The following is a 15,090-nucleotide window of genomic DNA, read 5'->3' as shown; positions in this document are numbered from 1 at the left end:
AGAGGAAGGTGATGCTTTGTAATGCCATACATAATTCTTAAACACACATATATATTAGATTTCACCTTTAAATATATTTTGAAGTGTCAGGCATGATACTAACCCATTCCTGAAAGAGAACTACGTCTGCCTCAAAGTTCCTGAGGTGATTCTATACTAAAGGTACAGCTTTTTTTTAAACAAGACAGCAGTAGAACCTGTAGAGGCTGGAATTCTTAGTGTGAATGAGGAAACCCAAGAAAGCTCCAAGAACTACTGAATTCCTTGCTTTTATTACGAAAATGAGAATGATCACTTTGATCAAATGAAAAAAGTTTGCTCACATTGTGTACATGAAAAACTCTAGATACAAAAATCATCCCAAACACAGTTTGTGCTTCTTAAAAAAGAACGCAACATCATTTTGCACTGCATTTTAATTTTTGACCCCCCACACAGAATAGAAAATACATATCACAGCTTTCAAAGGCTGCCATATTAAGCTGAAGAGTTTGTTATAACACTACAAACAAAGTAGTCTCAGATTTGCTCACTGGGGCATAGAAAAAGATCTCACGGTGAAAGCAGGTTATGATTTGCCTGGAAAGGGGAGCAGAACAGGTCAAAGGAGAGCCTTGGCCCTGAACTGGCAGCCAGCCGAGACCAGCTTGTTTCCTATAGCAGCCGCTGGGGCTAACAGAAATCACAACTGCTTTTAGAAAAGTTTGGATTTATTGATTTAATCTGTAGCATTGTATTGGGCTTAGGTGGCAGGATTTTGCTAGCAGGCAGCTGCAGGGGTTGCTCCAAGTCAGATGAAAGCCAGTTCCAGCCAAAATTGAGTCAAGGAGTGCCAGCTGCACTGCTGTGACAACACATTTAAGGAAGGCTAAAACACACCGCACAGCAGCTGCAGGAGGAACAAGAGAAAAATGCGTGCAACATCTCTGCAGGCCCCATGGTTACTGACAGAGAGGGCAGGAGGTGCTCCAGGTGCCCCAGCAGCCCAGGGGGTGCCCTGATAAAGCAGACGCTGCTGCAGCCTGCAGAGGACCCCATGGCAGAGCAGCTGGATGTGCCTCAGAACCGCAGCCCCTGGGGGACCCATGCTGGAGCAGCCTGTTCCTGAAGGACTGCACCCCACGGTACAGGCGCGTGCTGGAGAAGCTCTTGATGAGCTGCAACCCCGAGGGATCACGAGGGATCAAGGACCATGCCCCATGGGAAGGACCCCCACTTGAGCAGGGGAAGGTTGCAAGGAGGAAGGAACAGCAGAGAAGCAGCATTATGCCTGCAAGCCCTATTCACCATCCCCCTGTGCCACTTAGCACAGGAGGAGAAGGCAGAAGAATGGAGATTGAAGCTGAACCTGGGAAGAAGGGGGATCAGGACAGTGTTTTTAGTACTCTGTTATGAATTAGCAATTCGTTAATTAATTTTTGCCAAGCAAGCTCCCTGTCCTTACCTCAACCCACACCTTATTAAATCATATCTTCTCCCCCTGGCCCACTGAGGAAGGAGAATGAAAGCACAGCTGGGTGGGCACCTAGCAGTCAGTGCAGGTCAACCCACCCCAGGAATCAGTATGAGACTGAAAAACATTCTCCAGATAGCTCCATAAGTTAGTGCAGGGAATTAAAAAAAAAAAATGCATTTATAGTAAACTAGAATTGTACAGAGATACCATTTATCAGTTATCAGCACACAAATCTTGCTTCACACATACCCTGTGAACATCAGCTCATTTTACATGCAAAAGAACAAAAAGCAAGTATTACAACAGTTCTTTAACATCCCTAATTTAGAAAAATATATTTTACTCTTTCTTCGTTGAAACTGCACAGTGAGCTTCATTCATTCTTCTGATCAAGTTGAAGGAGAATAATACTGTCCGTAATTCCACGCGTTCTGGTAATTGTACTAGAAAAAGATGCACAACAATGCAAGTCAGAACAGCCATGTTCCTGGAAGGAGATCTGATTAAGCTATCTATCATTCCCGAAAGACACATCTAAGTTCACCCCTTTGTAATTTTAATTGTTCTGAACAAACCATCTGCTGCGGTGATACAAGTGTGTGATACAAGTGTCAACACGCTCCGTGTCACACCCAGAACAATCCTGTCTCAATGCTTTTTGTTTGAGGCTTTACATCAGATTGAGATGCAGGATGCATGCAAAGTGTGGAACAACTCAGGGTGTTCCTCTTCAATATAAGGCCCACAAGCTCTGAACCACCTTACAAAATCTACTGGAAATCAGTTTTGTTACTGAGGTAAAACTGAAGTGTGGTTTAGATGCAAAGTCAATGATCAGATTTTTAGCAAAGGCCAGTGCAGAAGCAGATACTGTTGCCTGCAGTGTTTTTAATTGCTTAAGAAGCATGCATTAAGCAGCATGCACTTAGAAAGTCTTCAAATACAGGACAGGTCAAAGTGAACCTCTTGTGCCTCAAATCCCCTCTTTGGTAACTGCCCTACAGCTCTTCCTGATTTCCATTTCAACAGAAGGGAAGTAGCAGAAGATAACCAAAGTGTCCACTCTTACAGCAAACCCCACAAGCAAGGAGAGCCAAGTGTCCTGACACTATTCCCTATAAGCCTATAAGTTTGCAGCTAGCAGAAGCTGTCACTGAGATAGTTGCCATGGTCTCACTGCAACCAGCTGCACCCATCTCAGCTGAGCTTAGGTATTTAGCAGCACAACCCATACTGAGATATAACAACAACAACTAGCTGGAAAAAGTTGGTAACCCAAGGTCATCTTCCTGGGCAAAAGGTTGCAGCACAGAACATGTCTATTGCCCTCTGGCAGCAATATCCTTCACCTACACTTCCCTTCACATGAAGAGCTAGCCACCAAGCTGCTAGCACTGCTCCATGCTAAGAGAGAAATATTTTACACTTCTATAACAGAAAGAAAAGAGAGCAACTAAAATGAGCTAGGGTTGTATTCCAACCTTTCCGTGCCAGCTGGCTCTTGGCCACAAAGAACAGTGACTGGGAAAACAACAATTTGCATATATTCAGAACATGTGTTAAAAGACGTAACCAAAGTATACACCTACCTGATACCAGGCGTTATAGTTATATGCTGCCTGATTGACCTGCATGTCCCCATCCATCATCTGTGCTGATGCCATAGTTGGGTCATCTGTGAGCATCTTTTTTTCATCTGGCTCTTCTGACCTGCAAAGTTATTATACACTTGTAAATGGTATCTTGGATTTTGAAAAATGTCTGTGTAGGAAATACTAGAATGGATAAGGGTAAGGAATCTTTTCCAAGCTGGCATCCTGTCCAAACAGAGCAATGGAATACGATTCAAAAAAAGATGGTAGTATGTGGTGCTCAGCACAACAGTCTGCTTTTGAAATTAAACTGATGCTCAAACTGAGACACCTACAGCATGTATCTCCTTAGAGATTTAGTTATTTTTAACAGTATTTAGTTATTCCTGCGATACATAATTGAAAGTTAACTTCCAATAAATGTTTCCAAATGTAAGCCAATAGCATAGCCCTGGCATATACTTTTAAGTGATTAAAAAGTTATTTTGTTCTAACAGTAGGTTTTAAGCTAGTATAGACTAAACAAAACAAAAAGCCTCTGAGATTGTTCTCCAAAATATTTCCAAAGCATTTACATGCTTTGTATCAGACATTTCAGTGGAGTACATGTTGCAGCTACCAGAATTGCATAAGCTATCGTCGGTGTATAACCTCAGGTGAACACACTCCCTACCCGTTCTCTGCTCTTCTTTTCAAAGAATCCTGCTCCTTTAGAAGTGCTTGATGTTCATCATAAGCATCCAAAAGCCTGAAGAAGACAAAAGAAAAAAACAGCACTTTGTTCACCACTTCCATGTTAATGTTTTAAATATAAGCAACCATTTTAAGAAGTCTAGTTCAAAATGTAAAAATACTAAAACATTCTAAAGCAAATTCAATCATAATCAGTATTTTTTTTCCAGTGATTCAACAATGGAGATAGGAAAACAAAACAAAGTAATTTGGAAGGGGGATTCCACAAGGCAGAGTAAAAAAATTTTTCAGAAGTGTTACCTCAAAAATTCCCAACATGTTGCTCAACTTTTAGTGTGCTTCACACAGTTCTTTATAAACAAACATTATAGAGAGATTTTAGACAACTTGTTTGTGATACAGCTACTCCTTCCAGTAATTAAATTACTTCACCTAAGTGTTGATGCTATCCATAGGAGTATTGATATTTAGGAAGCTGCACTTCTTTGACTACTGGAAATGAGTATTACACAGAATTAAAACAATTCTGAAGTTGTACCCACTGCCTTTTCCCAAATGGTATGGAAAGAACAAATGTATCTAACACAGAACAAGAGTTACAGTATTCATGTACTAAGTATAACCACCTATTGATGAGTGAAAGCTTAAGACTTACATTTCCTAACTGAAATTCACATGAATAGCTAAATATAAAGTTCATTTGCTGCATAAAACAGTTTACAAGATATCAGTTGAAAAATACTTCTTCTATCAATATTGCTCTTAGTGAAAAGTTTCTTGTACAGATTCTGCCCTCTCATATTATTTGAGAGCTTAAAATTTAATTTTGTTTGGACTGTTTAGGACTCCAAAGTTGCAATGCTCAGCTGCCACGCAAGTTTGAGTGTTCGGAGTCAATGTAAGTTGAAACTATTTTTCAAAAAACATACAAAGCATAAAAACTAACTCATGGTTAAACTTTCCAAGTTAATTAGCTGAAAAATGTAAATAAAAAAATTTTACATTAGAGAATATTAAGATGAAAAAAGGCTATTAGCAATAGAAGTGCAAATTTCACTTAAATATCTGATCCTCCCATGTAAGCATACAGCACTGTTAACACTTCTAAATGTAGAGAAATACCAAAAAAATGCAGCTTTTAACATGAAGCAGCGACTCAGGGTACAGAAGTATATTACACCTGTGTTGCAGAACACTTCACTTTCTCTTTGAGAGGCATCCCCCTTTAAAGTAAGAAGTGACAGGCAACAGGATTTTGCATTATAAGGCATTAGGTATTTCAGGGAAAAAAAAAAGGGTAACTTTCTGAAAAGAAATTTCTACTTCAAGATAGTCAAAATAGGACTTTGGTTTAGAAAAACACCTACACCTCAGAGAGCTGATGACAAAAAAAAAATAACACCTTATGGACGCAGCTAATGCTACCCCTTTCCTACTATTTTTACAACCCCTCTTTTGGTGACCTTAGTTTGGCCACTGCACAGATTATATCTTACTTGTTTACATCAGAACCAAAGTCTTCAAGAAATTCCACTTTTCTCTGAGAAAATGTAATCCTCATTTTTATAGACAATTCACCATTAACAGCTTTATCAAAACAGCTCAAGATGTTTTCTTCGTTTTGCTTGAGATCACCGCTGTACTCCATTTCAAGTAAGTTGAGATACAGTTTTGTATTTTCCTGTGGGAAAAAATAAAGTATCGGAAGCTGCAGATCTGTCATATCATATTTAACACTGAATGCATGTCTACAATGTGTTCTGAAACATAAGCATATGCTAAGACAGCCAATATAAACATCTTGTTCTTAAACTAGGTCAGAGATGACCAATATGTTTCACAAATAGAACAGAAGTTAGCCAACACTACAAAAACAGATGTGATGTTGAGCTAACAGTTAGGGCTGGAGAGTTACACAAAATTCTTCAAGAATACTGCCTACATGGTCACTTTTGTTTGCCTTGAGATACAAACACTCCCATAACTGTTTTATGATTCTAAAGAGGGAACATGAAGGTATGAAGCAAGTTACGCATATGATTAAAGACCTTGCAAATTTCCAGAGTTGAAAGCTGTAAATATGGCAACATCAGTTTAGAGGGACTGGTGTCTCCATGCAGCAATGGAACATTACATACAGTCAAAATGCCTGTCATCATTGTTGCCGTATTTATAAAAGGGGTTCAGAAAGAAAAAAAAAACAGTTTGCTGTATTAAAAACAAAAACAAAGAGGAAACACCTACTTTGTCAATTTCTATGGCTTCTGACAGCACTTTTCTTGCCTTTGGAAGATTCTTCTGTACTTTGAAGAGGTGCCGAGCTAATTTGATGGAATAAAATGACGATTCACTAACTGACTTGGCGTTCCTAATGGCTTCTTCAAGCAGGTGTTCAGCTTCTTCCATGTTTCCATGTCTGCGCTCTAAGCTTACTCTTCGCAAGCGAACCATAGCTAGACCTAGAATACATTCTTCAAATGTTTTCAAGATTCTTCTTGCTTCGTCGATGTTGCCTAAAACACCAGTGAAAATGCCTTAAAATTATACATTCAACAGCTTCTTCAAAACAGAATCCCTCCCAGTAAAAACCTTGTTCTTACCCTGCTGTTCCTCAAAGGCAGCCCACAGCATGTGAACCATCGGTTTCTTGGGAAGATGTATTGTGCAAGCCCTGCTGTAGACATGCCTCACTCCTTCAATACTATGATTCTCCATGTATTTGGCATACTATAGTTGAAAACAGAGCAGAGATTGAACAATATTACAGCTTATATTTGTCTTTAAATACCTGACAGAACGATAAAATTCTTGTTTAAACCCATTCAGCACCTTTATTGAACCACTAGACTAGTTTCTGTAAGGAAGGACGTAGAGAGGCAACGAAGTTGGCATATGCAGCAGTCAAATCTGGTTGCAAGCAGACCATCTCCTAATGCAACAGATATAGTTATATATGAACAACGTTCAACAAGAGTACAAAAGGTTAGTCACTAGATCAATGTATGCAGTTGGTAGGAGATCAGTGGTAAACCACTTCCCTTACCTTAATCCAGAAGTCCTCATAGAGGGCACATGAAATAACACATCTTTCAAAGAGGACCACAACTCGCTCATGAGTTCCATTTTCTATCTCAAATTCTAAGTACTCTTTCCAGTTTTTCAGCTGAGCTTTCTCCAGAGGTTTTACGTGAAAGTAAGGCCTCTTTATCTGCAAGAGTGATAGGTTGGCAACGTATGACTAACAAGCATACAACCAAATGGGTTAGAAAACAACCCCAAGCCATTCAAGTAATGCCACTGAAATAAGCAGGACTTCGGAGTGTTTCTTCATCACCTATTCGAGTCAGTCAAGTGGGATAATCCCACTTGATTGGGCAACTGCTGACAGTTACATTACACCAATGCTTTGTTTGCCTATAAAGCTTTTTGAATGCAAGTGTTCAAAGAACTTGAAGAACAAGTCAATTACTCCCTTGCAAACCTACTGTTACAACATAACAAGGACATTATAAATAACAATTATTGTCCACATACAAATATACAAAGTACTTACCATTGTACGAGTGCACATCCTACAAATTAAGTTCCAAATTTAGTTGAGAAACATGGCAAGGAAATACAGAGCATTGGATTGAACTTCAGATGAAATATTTACATTAAGCTGATTATTTAGTAGCTAGCAAGATTGCATTTTTACTCCTGACAAGAGGAGTTCTGATGGACAGAGTTCAGAAGGGAAAATTTAAACACTGCTTTGAACTCAACGTAGCAAAACATCCTTCCAGAGATCTTTTGCTTTTCTTCTCTTCAGTTTTAATTTCACCTCATAATTTCTCTCCTGTACATTTCTACCCCAGAGACATCCATCCAAGTCTCCAGAGAAGTTTTATAATTAAGCAGAAACATTCAATCCTTCAAGGCCACACAAAACTTAAAGCCCATCATCCCCTCCACACTCCTTACTGAGCTCTACTATGGAATCCAGTAAGGTCCTTGTCTTGATAAATTCACAGATGCATTGGTGCCACTGAAGTAATAGTAAAGAAGGTCTAAGTGGCCTCCATCACTGCTACCTGACATCAACTGTGTATCGACCTCACTTCTGTCCCTTGTAAAGACTTGCATAATTTTGTTTTCCACTCTTTATAGACCCAACATGTTAGTATCTATGGAGAAGAAATACTTTTAGTAGAGCAGGTATAGATTCTGGCCAAGAGCAATATAGAAAACCCATCAGAAACATGTTATTCTACGGCATGTCTGCAGTTGTAGCATTCTTCAAACCTTCAATAATCTGTAGCTTACTGCTTCCTGATCCTGTGAGTATAACAGCTACACTCACACGACACATCAGCATATTTGACCCTCACCTCCTCTAGGAACAAGTTTGGTATCCTTTGCTTCCTTCTAGGACAGGTATCTCGTACAAAAGTGTTCCTGCAACACGCAGAACTGGTAACAACAGCACTTTAGGCTGTTGTGTAACAAGAAAGGGGAGATCGCTTTAGTCTGACTTTGTGCTAGGAACGATTACAGTGCTGTATTTTTGAGTTCCTTTGGCTTATAAGGTACCTTGCCTACTCTAACAGAGCATGGTGAGTAATGTAAGAACAGGTCTGAGATCGCGCAGACTATTAAAGAACCTCTGAGATCTGTCCCAGCTGTTCAATATCATCTTTTCAAAGAGTGTGATGTAAATTTAAGACAAGAACAAAATGTTATACAATAACATGTTTGCCAAACTGAGAATTAAAAACCCAGGCTGCTTTTAAAAAGTAATTAAGCTTAATTCTATATAGAAAGTATTTTGATAAATAAACGACTGGCTTAATTACTTCTAACATGTTATATATGGAAGCTGCAGGTTATGATGGCTACTTCTGGCAAACAAAACTAACTGATTTCAGACTTGAGTGCAACCAAAAAATACACGTGCAAACACAAACATCACTCTGCTTTTAGGACATGCCTACCTTTTCAATTAAAGAAGGGAGGAAGGTAGCAACTCCAGTGATTTTGTAATACTCCAGGTGCGTACTGATTGGCATAGCATTTCATACATGTAAATTTAAAGACTACTCAGTAAAATAACATTACACCATCTTGCCTCTCTCCAAATACTGTTTGAAGACTGTTACATCCTCAGATGACAGAGTTGACCTCACAAGCTGCTTTTTGATAAGAAGAATGGCACAGAAGTAAAGCTAGATCTTTGTTCAAAACACCACAGTTTAAACTGTAAGGCCTGCCTAACTGTTAATCAAAATTCTTAATTCCCAGTTTGTTCAAAACTGACACATGCTGCCTCACATAGAAAAAAGAAATGAACTTACCCCTTCCTCAAATGTCCACCTCTTACTGACTTCATGTTCATTGTGATTGAACATTTCTTGATGAATCTCAATGATTCTGTGCCTCATGTTTTCTATTTCAGTGATTAGCTAAAACACAATTGTTAAAAAAAATGTAACAGGTAGATACCACAGTGCACTTTAAGATAACAGTAATATAGGCAAAGTAGCACAGATGCACTAAATGCTATACGAAACAGCTTGGGAAGGGAGGGGGGCGTTGCCCCGATGATACCTTGGCTCTTAGCGCAACCCAATTGAATTTGTTTTCTGTGTGAAGTTTTGGTCTCATCTTAACGATGATGAACTCCATTTCTTTGATACCTATGAAAATGCTGGAAGCGTATGCTCTACAGACAAAGAGCAGTGATATGCAAAAAACTATGTGAACAGATCTGCTACAGACACACTAGATTGTCTGCAAATATATACTTCTCTTAGCCACAGATTAGGGCAAGGAATCCAACAAACTCTCTCTGCAAGTGTACCTTGGCAGGGTCAGTTATATCTTCAGTACCAGAGGGCAGATCATCTCCAGGTGACACATCCTCCCCACTGTGGCCATTCGCAGATGCCAGTTCTCTGCGCAGCTGAATAAACTGCTCCGTAGTTAGAAGTTCTCGTGGCAAATTGTTTTGCACATGGTCTTTAAACCTAAGAGAGTTAGAAACAAGTCAACACACATTTGACGTTTTCTGTTTTAATACTCTGCGTAACCAGAACACACAATAAACCCTACTGGGATTCTTTATTACTTTATCAACCTAGAGCAAAAATGAGCATGCAACTTGTGACAACATGTGCACAAAACAAACCTCACACTATTTTTCAGATATTCAGAAGCTTTACATTTGAAAGCGAAATTAAAGGACAAGAAAATTCAGTGGTGAAAACAGAGCACTTAGGTCTGCGAAAATTACAAGGAAGACTGCTGTATAATTTAACTAGAGCTTCTGGATCCCTCTTAACCTCTCTGTACTAACACAGAATTCTGCTACCTAACACTTATCCAAGTACTTCTATTTGGGTTTCAACAAAATTAATGTTTAACCACAAACAAGCACTGCACAAGGAAGTAAGTTTTAAAAATTGCTCTTCCGCTTTTTTTTTTTCAAAGACATCCCCACTTCTCACTGACACTTCCAGTGCCTTACTTTATTCCACAGCAGAATTTGTGTTTTAATGTAAAACCATATTCTGAAAATGTATATCAGTACTTAAAAGTTAGTCAAAGCATGAGTAAATAAACAAATACATAAAGCTAAGCAACTATTTTAAGCTGCTCTTAATAAATATTTTCACATTTACAGAAATAGGTTTGCATGCGCTTGACAAGTTCATGGCATTAGCTACTCCTTTGTTTTCTCTTTACCTTTGGAAGTGATGACTGTAGAGCTGTGTTGGAATTCCAAGGATACGATCATATATGGATGTAACTTCCCTCAGGTTTCCCTGCTCATTTTCCCAGTTTATATACATCTCCCATAGTCTGTCAGAACGAAAATCTGTCCCAGCGGCTAAAACCGCGTGTTCGTAGGCTCTGAAAAGTAATTTACAGTTGATTCTGGATGCGGTGACAGAGCAACGAATAGTTCTGGTTTTTATTTATTTAGAGATTTTGCTTAGAGATTCTAGATGTCCTCATTTACTTGCAATCCCACAAATTCATTACTTAAATTCTTCAAAGTATCTTCTAGATATCTGTCACAAGATCTCTAGAGATTCAGAGTTCACACTTACCCTGTTTTCTCCAGTACTATTATAACAGAGCAAAAAAAGTTAACAGAAAAAAGCCAAAATACAAGACACTAAGAAAACACACAGTCTTTAGCACTTAGATCCTGTTTACTCAACCAGGACCGTTACCAGCAGATGAGCTGAGATATTCTAGAATCACCAAGAAATTAAATTAAAAATCTTCTATGGAGAACCTGTTCCAGCACTGCATACCACTCTAGAGCTTCACAAAGCATTTCTCAGGTGCAGTCTGAAGTTCACAACTTGTACCACGTTGTAATGTCTACCACTACTCCGTTTAGCTCCATAAACTCCTAGAACTCCCTATAACAGGTTGTTATTAGGTAGCCCCTTAGTGTAGCTGGATTACGGTGTTTAAGTTATGTAACTATCTGCACGTGCTTCTTGTACCACTTAGGCTGCTTTCAACTTACCCTCGAATCGTATTGTTAGTTTCAGGATCATCGGGGTCCAAGGTGTCTTTTAAGAAGTTTATATAATGTATCCAAAGGTCAACACTAAGAGGAATTGCCTGAAGCCCTCTGCGATAAACCTATGAAGAGAACATGAACTGTACTTCAAATACTCACTGGTGTCCTAAGAGAGAGGCAACACTGTGTTGTCCGGTGAACCTTAGAAATACTAAGTACTGGAATTTTGTTTAAATAATCTACCATTACCATTCGGGTGGAGGTTGGATAGAACATGGCAATGTTCTGATCTCCACGTGCAGAGTCTTGATCTTCAAAGCGCAGCGGTCCCTGCATTCTGACCAGGTTGTGTGGGCAGGCTTTGGGGTACAGACCATAGGGCACAGACCCATTAGAGCATCATTGACAGCGTCTGACCAAAAATGCAATAAGATGTAGCAATTGTGACCAGCAAACCAACTATATTGCTTTGAAAATGAGTAATAAATGTAAGTGACAGAAAAGCCCTGCCCTACTTGTTAAGCTGCAGTGTAATACAGAGGCTTGCACTGCAAAGCTTGACAAACTGTAGAGGTTTAACGCACCTGCCAACAAAGAGAGAAAACATTAGCTACAAATGCCACAGAAGTGACAAGTGCAAACAAAATCCCTACAGACCTGACCACGTGTGGCAGGTACTGGCAGCCAAATGACTTGCAGCGCGTTAGTCATTATTTGGCCAACGGGACCAACGGCAACTGCTTCGCCCAGCTACCTACGTACCTCATCGGACTGTTTAATGTTGTCGTGTCGCTTTTCGAGGTCTGCATACTTTTTCCAATATCCATAGCAATATGGATAATGTGTGAAAAACTTGTCAAACGCTTTCCTGGCAGCCGGTATGTGGTTCTGCAAGAAACACACAGTGAAAGGTAATACGTTATCTCCAACATGCAGCCTGAGGAACAGAACAAGCATCTAGCTGGCATCTTGTCCAGGAACGACAGCTGCAGGCAGAGCACGCAGCCATGCAGCGCAGTACAGCATCTCCACCATCTCACAGACCAGGAGAAGCATAAAAACAGGACAAAAACGATGAAGTGTCTTCAGTAGCCTTTTCCTAGCCACAAAGTTCACAGCTTGGAGACTTCCTTAGACAGAGTCATTTTCCTGTTACAGCCCTGCGCAATTTTTGTTTTTCATGAATTTACATGGGCTCAAGAAGCAACAAAACTTCTGTATTCAAGTATCCTGCAGTTAAGTCCCACAAGTCAGTCCTATGTTGTGTGAAAATCCATTCATGCTTTTGGGCACGTGGTTAAGAATCAAATGAAAGCAACAGATGGGAGGTCACATTGAGCTTATTCTCACCAAAAGCTGCGAAGGGTGATACAAAACTCAAGTGGGATCAACATGTTTTTAGTAATACTGAATGTGCCTAAGTGCCTAGCTTTCAAAAAGCTAGCAAGAATTTTCTGTTTGCATTATAGGTGATTATTTACTACCAAAATCTAATTGCAGAGAGTTATCTCTAGTAAAGAACAAGTTCTAGCAGGCAGGTTCACCTTTAGAATCTGGAACAAAGTTCTTGTAAGTGTAAAAAAACTCACATTATTAACATTTTCAAAACAATTACTGTTTTAACACTGCCTTAAAAATTGTTGCTCTTGTTTTGTGATCTCTGCTGACAACACCGATAACAGTGACTGTCTTGAAACTGTATGAAAGCCTGACACACAGATCTAGATTCCTTACTGGAATAACTGCTGTCTTAAAACAGTACGTATCAAGGCCTGATGGACTGTTCTAGGTTTGTTACTGGAATACGTTAGCTAATTTGGTTTTGTTTCGTTATTTCTGGAAGACTAAGGAAAAAGGGGGCACATACTAACCTCTTGCTCTACGTACTGCAGTAGATATACCCATCCTGTGAAATCCTGGTGATTGTCCTCTACTACTTTCCAGAACTTGTCAAAATCTGGAGGGAAGCCAGCCTCAATATCTGTCGTCTGTAAGCTTTCGATATTTGGAATTTCACCCTCTTCTTGTGCGTTCTCTTCATTCAAATCAGGGGAACTATCAGGTGATTGTTCCATCTCAGTTACACTCATAATTTCTGTACTGAAGTCCATATGCTGTTCTTCTGTTGCTGTTTCGGTGCCATTGCCTGTGCTGTCATTGCTTACAGTCGTTGTTGTCGTCTTCTCCTCTTCTGTATTATCCGAGTTCTCCATGGCTGAGGTTAAAGGTGTCCTGCAGTACTATCCTACGGAAATAAAAATATTCAACGTTCCAGCAGTGAAGATCCGAGTAGAACTGGGCTGTGAAATATCAGGCCATGCAGTCACTAACTCAGCTGCAACACTAGCAGAAAAAGGCTTTGAGAGCTGTAGCTGTTCCTACTTATACGGAGGGGATGAGGGAAGCTTTTATTCCTAATAGCCATTACTTAAATCAGAAAGCTGCCCACCCTCTCTAATGGCTGCAAAGAGTAGATTGGTTAAGCTACAAATAAAGAGCTGAAGGTATTAAGATGTATCCCATTGTGTTACTTTAAAAACGGCTAATTAATATTGATCTTTCTCTTGCTCTAATATAAGAGCATGGAAAATTCAAAAAAACCTAAAGCATTCAAAAAATAGGGATTTTACCTAAACAACTAGAGGCAAGTTTCTAGTTAAACTAGGAACATGAGCGTGAATGGATTATTCCTACATTAGATTGCAGAAGGTAACACTCGAGCAGTTTCCTAATTCTCAACCATTCAAGAGTCTCCCACGTGCCTCACGCGCTCCTGTGTTTCATCACATCTGCTTCACTCGTGAGTCTCATCCACAGCTAAAACAGAAGCTCGTACCCATCGTATGTTTTGACATACACACACAAATCTTTGTGGGTTTTCCCAAAAAACTACAACAAATAACTAACAAGGTATAAAAACAAGCCAATACAGTTTTCCTGGGTGATTCTGTTCGTAGTTCTAAAACTGAGAAGGCTAGCAAACCTGTCCTTACACATACAAGAGTTTTAAGACCTAAACTTATTCTGAGACGTGATGGATATTCTCCACTTCTGGCTGATTCGGGCGATGTGTTCCAGCTCAAGAAACACCTCCCCCAGCTCCAGCTACGTCCTCGGATTAGAAGGAAAACGGGAAGAGGGAAAAAAAAAAAAAAAAAAAGGGACACAAACACACACACACACACTCCGCGTTTCAAGCACAACCTCCAGGTCTCTCCAGCAGTTTGCTTCCAACCGAGCGCCTTCCGGAACGCCCCAAGGGAAGGGCAGCACGGCGGGGCCCCCCCTAACGGCGGGCCTACCCCCGGGAGAGGCCGGGGCACGCAGCGCAGGAGCAGCCCCGTGCGCCAGGCCCCGAATGCCGCCGCCTGCGCCGCGCCTGGCGCTACCCGCAGGCCCCCGCCGCCCCCCGCAGGCCGGGCCGGGCCCCGCACGCGGCCCCGCCCCCCCCTCCCCCCGCACCGCGCGGCCCTCACGGCGCTGGGCCGCGGCCGGGGCAGGGCCAGGCCGGGCCGTGCCGCCCGCCTCGCTCCGTACGGCCTTAACCCAGCCCCGCGGTGCAAGGCCCGCGCTGCCCGCCCCCTCCCCACGGCTCCCAGCCCCGTCCCCACACCCCCGTTCCCAGCCCCGGCCCCGTCCCCGTCCCGCACCTCCCGCGGTGCCCCCGCGCTGCGGCCTCCTCGCGCTCCGCCGGCCACTGGACGAGCGCGCGGCCCGCGCCTGCGCATTAGAGCCCGCGCCCGCCGCTGCGCCGGCGCTCCGGGAACCTGGCGCCTGCGCGCGGAGCCCCCGCTCCCTCCGGCCCCGCGCCTGCGCGCTGCGCGCCGCCT

The 15,090-nt window shown here is 41.4% G+C and overlaps 1 protein-coding gene and 1 non-coding gene across 7 annotated transcripts; both read right to left on the bottom strand.

The window, feature by feature from the left end:
* Positions 1 to 253: 253 nt before the first annotated feature.
* Positions 254 to 15,064, bottom strand: PRPF39 (pre-mRNA processing factor 39). Of its 6 annotated transcripts, XM_072038047.1 has the most exons (16): positions 14,911 to 15,022; positions 13,132 to 13,505; positions 12,023 to 12,148; positions 11,776 to 11,844; positions 11,510 to 11,672; positions 11,264 to 11,382; positions 10,465 to 10,632; positions 9,581 to 9,746; positions 9,075 to 9,182; positions 6,785 to 6,949; positions 6,342 to 6,468; positions 5,986 to 6,254; positions 5,238 to 5,422; positions 3,722 to 3,796; positions 3,046 to 3,166; positions 254 to 1,899 (listed from the first exon to the last, which is right to left on the bottom strand). In XM_072038047.1, the coding sequence occupies exons 5-16, from the start codon at positions 11,594 to 11,596 to the stop codon at positions 1,846 to 1,848; spliced, it is 1,644 nt and encodes a 547-aa protein (XP_071894148.1). In that variant the 5' UTR covers positions 11,597 to 11,672; positions 11,776 to 11,844; positions 12,023 to 12,148; positions 13,132 to 13,505; positions 14,911 to 15,022; the 3' UTR covers positions 254 to 1,845. The 6 variants fall into 6 exon arrangements, with proteins under 6 accessions (XP_071894148.1, XP_027314083.1, XP_071894147.1 ...); XM_027458282.3 differs by lacking the exons at positions 11,510 to 11,672; positions 11,776 to 11,844 and having other exon boundaries at positions 14,911 to 15,064; XM_072038046.1 differs by lacking the exons at positions 11,510 to 11,672; positions 11,776 to 11,844; positions 14,911 to 15,022 and adding an exon at positions 14,465 to 14,609.
* On the bottom strand, positions 5,823 to 5,908 carry LOC113843922 (small nucleolar RNA SNORD127). The gene has a single exon (XR_003497867.2). It is a non-coding gene; the product is annotated as a small nucleolar RNA SNORD127 (small nucleolar RNA).
* Positions 15,065 to 15,090: the final 26 nt, after the last annotated feature.

Source organism: Anas platyrhynchos, chromosome 5 (genome assembly GCF_047663525.1).
Source record: "Anas platyrhynchos isolate ZD024472 breed Pekin duck chromosome 5, IASCAAS_PekinDuck_T2T, whole genome shotgun sequence".
In the NCBI taxonomy this organism is placed as follows: domain Eukaryota; kingdom Metazoa; phylum Chordata; class Aves; order Anseriformes; family Anatidae; genus Anas; species Anas platyrhynchos.
This window is presented reverse-complemented; position numbering and strand designations above follow the sequence as displayed.